The 14264-nt window shown below is 43.3% G+C and overlaps 1 protein-coding gene across 1 annotated transcript in view; it reads right to left on the bottom strand.

Annotated features, from left to right (window-relative positions):
• LOC144774129 (extracellular calcium-sensing receptor-like) overlaps positions 1-14264 on the bottom strand; it is an 85497-nt gene that overhangs the window by 60697 nt on the left and 10536 nt on the right. The window contains exon 3 of the mRNA XM_078659152.1: positions 6086-6377. Within this exon, the coding sequence (XP_078515278.1) occupies positions 6086-6377 (292 nt within the window). The remainder of the gene's footprint in view (positions 1-6085; positions 6378-14264) is intronic.

Here is a 14264-nt window from a genome sequence, read left to right as displayed (position 1 = left end):
CTGGCGCATCCCTGCATATCAGCAGGGATGCGCCAGTTATTGTGCGGCGCAGCTCCGCCACCATGGATGCGCCACATTTACAATGCGGCGCACTATGGACCAAAAACGGCACAGATGCGTCACGCATCTATACCGTAAAGGAGTGAATTGCTGGAGTTGCGTCGCAAGCGCAACGCAGCTCCAGCAATGCTCTGGGGGGGCCTATTCTTCCAATGCTGCATCAATCCTTACGCCTGCTTCAAGCAGGCGCAGGGTTTTGACGCAGCATTGGCCCGGGAGGGGCTGAATAAAACGTTTTAGATTTCACTCATCCACTTTTAGGAGGCTTTCCTGCCTGTGCAGGAACGCCACCTTCTGGTGCAGGGCTTTACAACGTGACGCATCTCCCAGATGCGTCATGTTGTAAATACCCCGCAGCATGGTGCATCTTTTGCGCCGCCACTGCATCACAAAAGTGAGGAGCTTGTAAATCTGCCCCTTGATTTATAAACATGCCACCAGAAATACTGGACTAGAATATATATTACTGCCCCTGTAGCATCCCAGATCGGTAACCTGAATCACAGGGCAGTGGCTAAGATATAATCAACAATATTATGCAGAGTTATTGGCTGAATATAGTAATGAGTCCACCTGCGGCCCCACAGTTTTGTCAGTTTGTACACATCATGGGAAAACTTCATGTGGCTATCCCTATCACATGGTGTATTGAGGTGTATCCGAGGAGATGCATGATTTTTACTTTATATCCTTGGGGACTTATTTAAAAGTCCCTTGCACCACCAGTGCATTGCCTTTAATATGGGATAAAGTGACATATTGGTGGCACAAGGAGCTTGTAAATATGCCCCTGCGGGGATACTTTTGAGAGCCTTGTGCTAGTTTTGCACAACATTAAGTGGTACATACTTGACGTAGTGCTCTGAATCAGCTTTATGAAGCCACGCACAGCCACTCTGCGTGGCTTTGAATGGTCTCATAAATCGTTAGTAAGGCGGTGCAGCGCAAATCGCTGCCTTAACTTATATGCCCTGAGGAGGCAGTCTATGGACATTGGGGTGGATGTTTCCATGAAACGCCCATGGATTTTGATGCTGCCCAAGATTTACAAAATCATGTTAGCCTAGGGAAGCACTAAATCCTTATGCCTCCCAAGGTGAGGCGTATTGAGGAAAAATTTCTTTATTTATCCTTGTTTTTCCACCTTTCCAAGTGTGCTGCTTTCTGCAGCACACATTGAAAGAGCAAAACTTCTCTTAGGATTGTTTCAACAAGCTATGTTATGTTAGTGAAATTTGTAATGCGCACAGCTGCTCCAGCAAAGGAGCGTCCCAGCGCCCGACAAGATAGCAACACAACATAACGAAGGAACAGATTTATTTGAAAATCAAAATTTAACAGGGCTGAGGAAAAAGGAGAGTCTTGACGGCCTTGCGGAAGGAAAGCAAATCGTCAAGAGATCGAGTTTCGCGAGGCAGTGCGTTCCACAAAGCTACTGCCCGCACCTTAAAAGAACGACCCCCAGCTCGACTGAGTTTAAATCGCGGGGCAGTTGCCAGCTCCAGGTCGGAGGAGCGGAGGGAGCGGCCTGGGGTATATGGGCGCATAAAATTATGCAATATGGGGGCGGAGAGGCCCTTTAAGATCTTAAAAGCCAGGCAGAGCACCTTAAAGTGAATCCGCTGCTTAATCGGCAGCCAGTGGAGAGCACTTAGGGTGCGGGAGACTGAGCAGAACCTAGGGAGGCCTACCACTGCTCTGGCTGCTGCATTTTGCACTCGCTGAAGACGGGTTAGCTCGGCTTGATTTAACCCAATAAAGAGGGAGCTGGCATAATCAAGCCGAGCCAGCACCGTCGCCTGAACCACAAGCTGGCGAGTTGCAGCATTAAACAATTTGAGTGCAGGTCTCAGGTTACGCAGGATGCCAAAGCAGGAGGCTGCCGTCCTTTTCGTATGGCCGACGAAACTGAGCGCGGAGTCCAACCATACACCCAGATTTTTACTCTCCGAAACCGGAGTGGGGGTAGGGCCAAGCTCAGAGGGCCACCAGATATCTCCCCAGAGATCCGTCCGCTTACCGAAGACCATCACCTCTGTTTTATTGGCGTTCAGTTGGAGACAGTTGGACGTCATCCAACTGGCCACTGCCCGAAGTCCGTCCCTGAATCGGGGGGCTTCCACCTCGGGGTCCCCGCTGATCGTGACCGCTAGCTGAGTGTCGTCTGCGTATGACACCATAGTCAGGCCGCAGCGCTTCATGACCTCAGCCAGCGGCCTCACGTAGAGATTGAACAGCGTGGGACTCAGCGAGGAACCCTGCGGAACCCCGAACGACAGGGGATGGAAATTAGACTGATAGGGCGGGGCAGCCACACAGAAGGATCGGTCCGCTAGAAACGAACGGAACCACTGAAGTGCCGTGCCGGTCACACCTGCCTCCTCGAGGCGCTGCAGGAGAATGTCGTGCGAGACAGTGTCAAAGGCGGCGCTCAGATCTAACAAAACAAGCGCCACCGTTTGACCTGCATCAAGCACTGCCCTCAGATGCTCGACCATAAACAGGAGAGCTGTCTCCGTACTGTGACCAGCCCGAAAACCATTCTGAGTAGTGTCCAAAACATTGGTACGCGACAGATGGTCGGAGAGGGCGGTGTTAACATGCCCTTCCGCAAGTTTGGCTGGCCACGGGAGAAGCGAGATGGGACGATAGTTCTCCGATTTACTAGGGTCGAGAGATGGCTTCTTTAGAATGGGCATTACTACAGCCTGCTTCCACCTCGGAGGCACCCGGCCGGATGAAAGTGAGATGTTGATCAAGTCACGGACCGGGTGGGAGAGTGTCGAGTCTCTAAACATTACTGGCTTGAGTGGATCAGCCGGAGACCCGGATTTGACTCTAAGAGCCAAAGTCTTGAAAGTCTCCGGAGTAAGACAGGGGAAGGAGTCTAACACCACCTGTCCAGGCACAGTAAGCGGCTCGGCCTCCGCATGCACCCCAGTAGGGAAGGCTCTATAGATAGTATGCACCTTCTCCAAAAAGAAGGCCGCCAACACTTCACAGTGTGCGTTAGAACTGATGGTATCCACAGCTGTTTTTTTTGCCACAAGGTCCTTTAGTGCCTTAAAGATGGTTTTAACCGGATTCGAGCTGTTGCGGAATTCCAGTGCGTAAAACGCAGCCCGGGCCCTACAAACAGCTCGATGGTAGACCTTAAGAGTGGCCATATACAAGGTTTTTTTGCTTCGGTCATACTCCCTCCGCCAGTCTCTCTCTGCACGTCTGCAAGAACTTTTCAGTGCGCGCAGAGTGCCATTATACCAAGGACTGGGATCACGAGGACCGCACTTGCTCATTATCATCGGGATAAGGGAGCCTTAGTTACCCATTCGCAGAAATGGTCGTAACCAGACTCCACATCCTCCTCTACGCCCAAAGGATCTTCCGTGAGGAGGCGGTGGAAGTCTTCCAGCTTTAATTTGCTCCAACGACGCCTGGGCAGAGCTCGCGGCAAGGACTTAAGAAGCGCCTCTGACACAGAGCAGTAAATCGCTACCAACGAATGGTCTGTCCAAGGCAAAGGAAGGGAGGGGGCCACCTTTACCCCCCCTAGATTTGAAAAGAAGGGGTCCAAGGTGTGTCCCCCGACATGGGTAGAATCTGAGACCAATTGAACCAATTGGAGGGCCTCCAGGTCGGCCCTCAACCTGCACACTGAGGGAAGGGCATATGCATCAAAATGAAGGTTCAAGTCTCCAATGATGGAGAAATTAGCACTTCCTACTGCCAGGGAACTGATTGCCTCAGGAAGAGACTCTCGAAATGCCACATCACTGCCCGGCGGGCGATAGATAGATAGAAGCCTGCATGAAACGGAGACACCCATGGTGCAAAGGTGGCTCTGTTGGTGCTAGGTTGCCAAAATAGTGCCAGCACAGTGAGAAAGGACAAGAATGCACCATATTGCATAAATACAGTGCATTTCTGCACTTTCATTGTGGCGTAGGCCAGTCAGTAAGGTGACTTGCTGTACTGCTCTAGACCAAAATCCCGCAAATGAGGGCCTATCTGTACGAGCATGGGCGTTTTGTTACAATGTGTGACTAAACATTTTAGCACTAATCTTGGGTTTCTAAGATTGTGTTGATCTGGCTGTGTCTATCGGGGCTGGGCTGGGCTAGAACATGTGAAGTTTCATTACCTTGCTAGCTTTCGGTTAATTCTCTAGAATGGTTTTACAAGCCTGGCACACTATAAGTGCTGGGCAAGCCATGGGTGCTATACACAGAACTTCCAAGGGCCTGGTGTTGTATGTGGATGTATGACGTACCCATGCATGCGTTTACAATGAATGCCTTTCCAATTTGGGCAATGCAACAAACACGTCATTACCACTCATTCAAGTATAACGCAAATCGCTACAACGACTTGCTTTAGGGAAGCGCTGGAGTTTGGAATAGCATATTTTACTACTCTAACTTCAGTCTGTGCACCTCTAGGGAAGGTGTTGGATATAAACTCCAACAACCAGTTCCCTAAAGCAAGTAGTTGTAATGACTGGCTTTGTAATGAAACAATTTTGTTGTAGTGCCTGAGTTGTAATGGCACTGGTTTGTTTTGACAGCATTGTAAACGCTGTTTCCCGTTGGATGCACATTGTCCTTTTCATGTGTTACAATTCATTGCGGAAATTTGTGGAGGCACTTATGCAATGAAATAACATTTCCCAATATCTTATATTTTGTTTGTTTAAGCACATTAATGTGTACACTACTATTGGACTATACTTTTCCTACTGATCACCCTCCATACCATTGCCATTGTTGAAGAAGAATGTGTGTTTGACCAGATTTAAGAAGATCTAGGGGATCCTTTTATCGCAATCCTATTTTCCATCTCACTTACCATGAATTTAATTTGGGTGGTATTGTTTTGTTTTTTATACACCATAAATGGTATTTTTACTACTGGTGACATACTGACAAAGTGCCTGATTGTATTTCCTGCAGTGGTACATTTTGCTCTGATAGTATTGTTTGGTACCACAATGGATGGAAGTTGGCACAATTTTATTTCCCAAAACTCACTGTGATATCATCACCACCCCAAATTTCTTCTGGCATGTAAGATGTTGCAAAAAATGTTTCAGCAGGGACATGGGTCATTCAACCAATCTTGGTGCAGAAATGTAGCTGCCAAATGAATAGACATTAAGTAATGCACTGGTCACAGTGCTTATTGAAACATCAGGAGGCAATTCACAGGAAGGCATGGTGAACTTCTTTGATCCACATTCTACTGCCCTTAGGCGCAATTTCTTTTTACAGACATTGAACTGTCACCGATTCACATAATGACTCTTATTCTATCACCTCCACTCCTTCATGATCCCTTAAGATTCAACGACAGGGCACCACAGGGAGATGATTCCTCTATTCAAAGGGATGTTCATAGAGATGAGGAAACAGATAATTGGTTGTTTATTAATGGGACTATGCAGATGCCTATATATGTATGTTTGCATATGGAATTAATATAGCATGAACATACAGATAGGCAGAAGAGTTCTGTATATGGTCAAAGTTAAAGACACATTCATGTGTTAGGAGCTGATTTGAAAAAATTATTTTACGAATTAGTGGGGACAATATTGGGAAGTTCTCTCTTCTCCAAACATAGTGAAATTGTTTTATTCTACCAGATCTTTCAAACTTTACAAACCTGTGACGTTTCCTAACCAAACAGTGGGGGAAATTTTCAGTTTGAGGGACTCTAGTTGGACGAAAATCAAAAAAGATCATTTTGGGCTGGAGTACCTCTCCTATAATTTCACACACCACTGTTTTTATATTGATAGAAAACAATATCTAATCTTATGGTTCATTAAGTGGCACTAATAAATAAGATGGACGAACTATTCTGAGGAAACAACCTGCAACAGAAACAATATAACTGCTTGAAAAGAAAGTTTGCTCAAATCTAAATATATATTATTCTTCAAACAATAAAATCCTCCACTCATCAATTCTTTATACACACTTGGGGACCCCCAACATATGTAAGTCACTGCATGCAGTTCACTTACCTGAGGGAACCGATAGAGGCCTAAAATCCTGGCCTGTGGGACGGATATTGATGACAGGATTTCCCCAACCAGACCCGCAGGCATTGGGCCACTATGACACGTGTACCCAGGGACAGCAGACTGTCTCCCCGAGAGCAGTTCAAAGAGTGCTCCAATGGCCTTGATCTGGTAAGTACAGGAATCATAGATCTGGAAGCCCAGGGTAATGTTTGGTAATAGGTCTGGAGTCTGGTTTATTTCCTCTATGGCAAAAACCATGCCCAGCACATCCCGGTAATACCGGACATGGAACCTAAAGGTTAATGGAAATGGATTGTCTGTTTTTATCGTGTATGACTTCATAATACTACAAATCACTCAACTGCTAAGGCAAATCAAGCACATCAAAAATAAACAGAGTTATTTGGAGAAATTACCAATATTTATGAATTACAGTGAATTTCATGCAGGCTATATTAAAAATAAATTGAGCAGCTGCACTGTTTGAACAAATCGACCAACCAACCAAAGTATTACCAACATATCTATGTATACTACATAACAAAATGTTCACATCATCAGCTGCCATTGCTTCCTCATTCCTCCACATCTCTTCTTTCTTCATTTATATGTGACAGCAGCCTGCAACAACTGTAGTTGACTCATACTCACACTAGAGCTACTTACTGCAAAAAAAGGTAAATCAAATTCATCCATCCAATTGAGATTGCTTCACAAGATCACTTCTTCATCATCTTCTCTCCCCACTGCTTGAAAGTAGGAATTTAGACACTCAACACAGGTGCTAGCAAATTTCCCTGTAGTACACAATTTCAATGACCATGTAGTACAATACAACGAACGTCTTGAATAGTTTGGTCTGAAAATCACTCAAAAGACAGAAAATTGGAAAATCATCACATTGATTTTCAAAAGAACTGAAGAAAAGCAAGAAAGCATTTAGATCTTACAAATTAATTTGCTGATAAAAGCCACAGTCTTAAAAACTGCCATTGCTTTGAGTGGACAAAACAAAAGTGAAATGTATCAACATAGAATGGCGATACGTTAAGTTCAAACCATTCAAAACAACTTTTGTCAAGTTTTAAAACTAGTCACCTTTCCTAAAGCAGTATGCCTGTCCAACAATATTAAACAAAGCGGTGAATGATGGCTTATTTATAGAGAAAGTTGAAGCAGGTTGACTTTCCCCTGGAGAAAGGGAAAGGGAAGCAGATCAATGTCTTCCTGAAGAAGAGCACAACTGAACTGTCCCTCACAAACTCTGTGCAATCAGAAGTTACTTCATTAAAGGTCAAAATTTCCTGGTCTACCTTTGTACCTCTTTCTCGAGTAGACATGGCCAAAATATTTGCTAAAGCAAAACACACCTCCCTCTTTTCTGAACCTATTCCTATGACTTAAGGAAATTTGCACCAACATTACTCCAGATTGAGCAAAGCTAATCGGCACCTCTCCACTCCAAGGAATGTTCTCTAGCCACTTAAAGATAGGTCACATCTCCCTCGAGAAAAAGAATCAAAGAGCTGACTTAACACCCTGAACAATCATCCTGACCAAAGTCCGGCAGAGCTCAGTTGAATCACAGCTCAAATGCTTCATGGAAGAAAATACACTTTTGATGAGTTGCAGTCAAGCTTCTAGTAAGGATGAAGCATGAAGACTGCAGTTGTAAAAATAGTTGATGAGTCCCATATCCTGTGTCCTTGTTAGTCCCAGATTGGTCGCGTCATCACATGCCTTTATAGTGGAAGAAAATGACGCCTGGGCCCAGCAACTAGCCTGCTTACCCGGCGCTCCGAATGCAGAAGTGTATGTACCCCCTATGAGCCCCAGAGCTTTGAACACAGCTTTGCCCCCACATTGAAATACCCAGGTAAAAACAATTTTAAAAGTAGCTTTAAAATAACTTTGTTTTAAAAAAATCAATTGACCAGGAGACTCACTCTGTGTGCTTGAGTGGTCCGCCTCCGGTCCGTGTTAGTTCTTGAACGCATCATGTAAGACAAGTCGACTCCTCGGATACCTAATGCAAAACTGGGATTATGCTCAGTGGCAACATTTCCATCTTGTTACCAGAAAGGACACAGGCAGTGAAAATGTTTGTGTCTCCATTAGAATGCTACCTGTGTGTTTTCCAAAATAATTGCATTCTGTTCTTTATATGGGGCATGTAAAGAATGGAATAAGCACCTACAAATTACTAGGAAACAAGGATTGAGGAGTCCTCTGATGATCCGATATGGAACCCTGGTGTGGGGCACATCGGCCTTCATAGGTAAGGGACATTCAATTCCATGATATCAGACTGCCCCGCTCTGGGTTCACCTAGGGAGCGAAATATTGTATAGCCTATGGGCACCTGACATTTCTATATTGTCAAACTCTGTTTACTATTATGAATGACCCAATCATCTGCTGTACCCTCAGGCTTAGAAAACTACCCACAAAGGCTTCAATTCAACCCCTTTATACATGAGGGTGCTCCCAAATGGGGGAGCACTGTTGTTTAGGTAGTTATGAGGGGCGTACATAAGGACACGTGGAAAAGGCTTTGTATAGACACACTTGAGCAGTTACTTGTATCTGGAATAGTTAAGGCCTTTGCAGGTCTGAGAGTGGAATTTGACCTGAAAGAAACCATATCTGGGAACACAACCAAAATGAATCCTGTCTCAAAAGTGAGCTCTCTAATACCTCCACCGATCTGCCCTCTTCCACAGTAGTGGAACACTTGTCAAGATGGGACAACCACAGGGGAGTAGTGTCATGCATACATAGTACTAGCACCTTGCTGGACCTTTTGAGGACTCACTATTTTTGATGTAATGGGTTATACTACACCACAAATATTTGAAGGAAGACCATTTAGAGCTTTTAGTATCCCACAAATCAGGTTTAAGAGAAGCAAGTCTAAAATGTAGTTACTTTAAAATACTTAAACACTGTCACTGGACACCAGCCATGCTTAAAAAGACTGGCCTTTTCGGATACCTCTTATGTTGGTAATTTCAACAGACTGACAGTAATATTCTGCTTGTGCTCTGGCCCTGTCCCATCCTGGTCACATGCTGGATGAAAATATAGAGAACACTATGTTAAAATGGCGATCTTGTTTTCATTCCTTCCCCAGACTAGGAGATCTACATGATACAACTGGCCTTCAGAAGATCAATTGTCATTTTAAGAGAAGGTGAGCAACCTGACTGACCACAACCTTAGACACGGTGATGTCCTAATATATCATCTCACAACAAATGGTTAACTAAAATAAACTAAATGGCCTCCTATGATAAGTTCATTTATAAATGAGAACCAGAAGTGTCCCTCCAAGTTGATTGCCCTTCCTACATGACAATGATCAACAGAATGACGCCTCTTTCATCCCCCTTCTCACACCTCCTTGCTTCCATATAGCCTAGAAATTCTAAGCCTCCACAATCAAGCAACAAGGCAGGCGGTGAGTGGACCCTAATCAGGGTACCTTACTCATGTGATCGTTTCCTGGTATCAAGGGGGGAAATTAGAGTTTGCCTGTTTAGAATAAGTAATTCTTTAGCATGACAGTCTGGAGGGGACTAGTGCAGGAATAAAGGGACACCCACTACAGGGTGGGCCAGGAACACAAAGGTGAAAACATATAATAGAGGAAACCTCTATAGAAATGAGAAACTTCACACACAGAAAGTTTAACAATTCAAGTTATTTCACTATACTATTAGAGTAAGTGGGGAATAATAGATAAGATACTGAATGCTGTCTTCTCTTCAGAGACATAAAACACCCTTATCATTATCAAAAAATGTTTACTGGAACACAAACTTTGAAGATGATAATACCTATGTAAATAAAAAAAATCAGTTTTCCTCCATTTCATGTTTATAGACAAGTCTTGGCTATAATTTTGATATTTGTGAAATGTGTCAGATGTAATTTTCACTGCTTAAAATGAGAATGAAAGCATGTGTTGGCATCTGAATCTACATGTATTCTGGATAGGCCCAAATTCTGATAAAGATCCCAGGATAGCATTTATTTAAACCCCTGGTTAGGGCCCTTTCCTGCTACTCATGAGATGTGCACCAGACTCCTATGTTACTGGTATAAAGTGCAGAACCAAGAGTTTATGATTTAAATGAACTGGGAAAGAGATGGGATTAAAAGATTTCAGGTGATTCTGTGGCAGTCCATATTGTACTCATGTCAGATTGGTGCTATTGGTTCTGACAGGTCAGAACACAGGATCCAAGAATGAGTTGTGTGCATCTGGGACATGTGAAGCCTTTGAAATGGATATACCCAGTTCAGGGTCCTTGGGCTAGTCTAGGCAGAGTCCAAATAGAGCCTTGATAGATTTCTTAAATCCATAAGATTCGGGAAAGGGTTTTCTAAGATACTCATCAACCCATATGCCCATTAACTCCAAAACCATCCCCTGAATCAGAACATGAAAGTGATAGAGATAAAAGTTTAGATATGATGAGCCAGTCTTGAATACATTGTAAATCTATTGCTGTGAATGCTGGACTGTGATATCCAGTTCACCCCTTCTCTTCCACCTAATTGATAAGATTAATTTTATATAGCATAAAACGTCACCTCAGTGCATCTCATAGTGAGAAAAGTAAAATAGTGTGTGATGAATAAGGGGTTGAAAAAAAAATTACTTTTTTGCATTAAAAAAGGCCAAAGGTGTCAAAATAAAAACATGCAGGTGCGTAGTAATGACAGACCATGTCGTATTCTGTGAAACCAAATTTTCTTTGAAAAATTCTTTGGGAACTCCTCTTTCAAACTCAACATTTACTCCTATTTTTCCACAGGTTTCCTTAGAGCAGTGGTTCTTAACCGGTGGGTCCAGGGACCCCATAGGTGTCTTCGACGCCTACTCATGAGGGCAGCAAACCATTTAGAAAACTTAATAATATTAACAGATTGCTAAAGTGTACATAAATAAAAAATGCAAGATGTAAAACAGCAAATTCAAAAATATTTTGGAAGTGTGAATGAATTTGAAAATGGAAGCTAGAAGTTAAGTTCGTGATCTCAGAGATTGTGCAAATACATCAAACGGGATATAGTATGGAGGATGGGAGGCCTCAGTTGAATTTAGAAAGGCCCTGATGTTTCTATCAAGTTGAACATTTTGATTTTTTAATGTTTTTATGTTAATTGAATAACATATTTTTTAATTTGTGTATTTGTTGTATTTGTTTGAAGAATGCTTATTTCATTATTTTTTGTGTATTTTTTTTAGGTTCACGTAATAGAAATTGTGAAGCTGGGGCACCCACTTCCAGTCTCGACTCAGGGGGGTCCCTGGATTCCAATAATGATTCAGTGGGGGGTCTACAGAAGTCAAAAGGTTAAGAAACAATGCTTTAGAGGATAGCATGGTTAAAGGTGTATGATTTGTCTTCTCTTGGTGATATCACTTACTGTGATTCCTTATATAGGAATAAAAGTTTGAAAATGATCACATAATATCTGGAGGGACTGTCCTGCAATACTTTACGTGATAAACTATTCTTACAAGCTTTCATTCAGGATGGCTTTATACAGACTCTGATTGTCTGTTAACATACTCACAGGATATCTCCTGTACTGTTTCTACATACTGTAATGAACTTAGCTGGACACCACATCTGTTAAGCGTGTTTGACTTTATATTGAGGTACATCCTTGTTCCGCCATTTTTAATAATTTAGTTCAAGATCCCTTTGCCTTTTTGTGCATTGTCACTGTAAATTGTATCTGTATGAATTTGAAATGTGCTTTTCTTTAGCTTTTAACAGTGTACTATTTTTAGATACTATTAATCAATTTTACCTTCCACCAGAAGAACTTGCACCTCTCTGGGCGGGTAACGGGGGCAGATTACTCTCCAGCACTTCCGCTTGTCCAGGAAGTATTCAGGGGCAGGTCTCCGGTCTAGAGACTGAGCCGTAGGGGAGCTAAAAACACGGCTGCAGAGCGACCGGGCAAAGGCGTGTGTAGCGGGCATGCCAATGGTGCTCCATAGGCAAGACTGTCTGCGCCTGTCCGCGTCTGGCCCACACCTATTGCCAGGCACGCTGCCAGTTTTAGCCCCAACACTGCATCTAGGTTTATCTATATCGGGGATCAGCTGCGAGATTACAACAATAGTAGTAAGTGCTGTCAGAAAGCTAGTGCTAGCATTTACTCGCCTGTGGTACCTTTCCAGTGTCCTGACTGCAGCTTCTTTATCCGCCCCACTAAACAACAATTGGCGTCACCTCGTTTAAATCGTGCCCCAAATGGGTTGTGTGGGATGAGGACAGTTCTAGGTACCTTAATCAATGCACGCTCCATTTGTAAACATGCTGCAGAGTTTGCTATGTTTGTTGAGGCACATGCTGTGGATCTAGCCTTCATTACTAAAACATGGAGGGAGGCCTCCTCAGACCCAGACTTAACAATGGCTGTCCCCACTGGGTATACAATCTTTGAACAAGATCGGGTGGGAAATAGGGTCGGGGGGCTGGCCGTAATTTTTTGAAGTATGTGGAAAGGGACTTTCATCTCCTAAAATAATGGGCCAAATCTGGTCCTTACTGTTTAAAATTACAATAGACATCCATTATACTTTAAACAGCATTTTATTCTATTGTCCTTTTGGTCCCTGGGCAGATTTTTTAAATACCATAGGCCAATCCTTGAATGTAATATCCCAGACATCAGACGTTACACATTTGGGTGGCTTCAACCTTCACCTTGAAGAACCATCAGACAGTGACACAGTACATCTTATTGATATCACAAACAGCCTGGGCCTCACTCAGCAGGTGACTGGCTGTTCGCACTCTGGGGGACACCTGCTTGATGGAATGTTCACAAATAATATGTTTTTCCAATGTCTTCCATCTCTACCGCTCATCTGGTCAGATCATAAATCTGTTATGTTTTCTCTCTCCTTCCAAAACCCTCAGGCAGAGAAATTGAAAAACAATCAGCCAAGAAGGGTCCGGGCTTAGAACAAGATTGTAATTGAAACTCTCGAAAGTTCCTTGACCCAGAATCCACCCGACTTTATAAAAAATCTGAATGCGGCAGCCATTGCCTTTGAGGAATGATTCAGGAGTTCAATTGATCAGGTGTTACCAGTTAAACTCATTACTAACCATAGGTCAAGACACACTGAACCTTGGTACTTCGAACATCTCAGACTTCAAAAACAAAAATGTCTCCGCCTTGAAAGGTACTGGAGATAATGCTATGAAACTAATGACAGAACTGCCTATAAACAAGCTTTGCTTGATTATAAAAATATCTGTGTATGAGGAGAAAACTCATTATTTTACTACAGCTATAACAACTGCAAAAGACTCCTCAAAATAACTTTTTTTCCAAAGTAAAAAAACAAGCTAAATGCCCCGAAGTGATAGACTCACCAATAAGCCAGATCTTCTGTAACTCATCAGCCACGTTCTTTCATTAAAGTTAATGCAGTTTATAGTGGCTTTTCCCCGGGTTCATCCCAAGAGATGTCTCCCTCTTCCAGTGTGGAAAGGGAAATGTCCTAAGCTACCCCACACATCAGTGACTTTCCTGAATTATCCTTTTCTCCTTCACTAACCTCTGACAAAGTCATTAATCTCCTTTTGTCCACTAAATCTGGCTTCACCTTCTACCAGAAGTATTTGCTTCTCATCTGTCTCCTATTTTCAACCAAATGTTTTCCTCCGGTATATTCCCTACCAACTGGAAACAGGCATCTGGTCTCCCCCTCCTAAAGGAAGCCAATCTAGATGGGGCTGATCCCAATAATTACATCCCAATCTCCAGACTCCCCCTGCCTGCAAAAATGTTTGAAAAAGCCATGAATGTTGGTATATCAGACTACATTGAGAAGCATGCCTTTCCGGTTGCAACTCAGTTTGGCTTTAGAAAGCACCATAGCAGCGAATTGGCACTAATGTTCGAACTGATTAGGCAGACAGTCAATGCAGGGGGCAATGCAGCAATTGTGCTGCTTGACCTCTCTTCCGCATTCAATACTGTTAATCATCAAAACTGATTGGAAGTCCTGGAGGGGATTGGCATTAAAGGAAAAGCTTTTGTGTTACTTAGTTCATTCCTGTCTGATCGGGAACAGTTTGTGGCTCTTCCGGAATTCAAGTCGCCAAACTTTACATTGCCCTGTGGAGTACCACAGTGA

Source organism: Lissotriton helveticus, chromosome 8, assembly GCF_964261635.1.
Source record: "Lissotriton helveticus chromosome 8, aLisHel1.1, whole genome shotgun sequence".
Lineage (NCBI taxonomy): Eukaryota > Metazoa > Chordata > Amphibia > Caudata > Salamandridae > Lissotriton > Lissotriton helveticus.
Note: the sequence above shows the minus strand (reverse complement) of the source record. Positions and strands in the feature narration are given on the sequence as shown.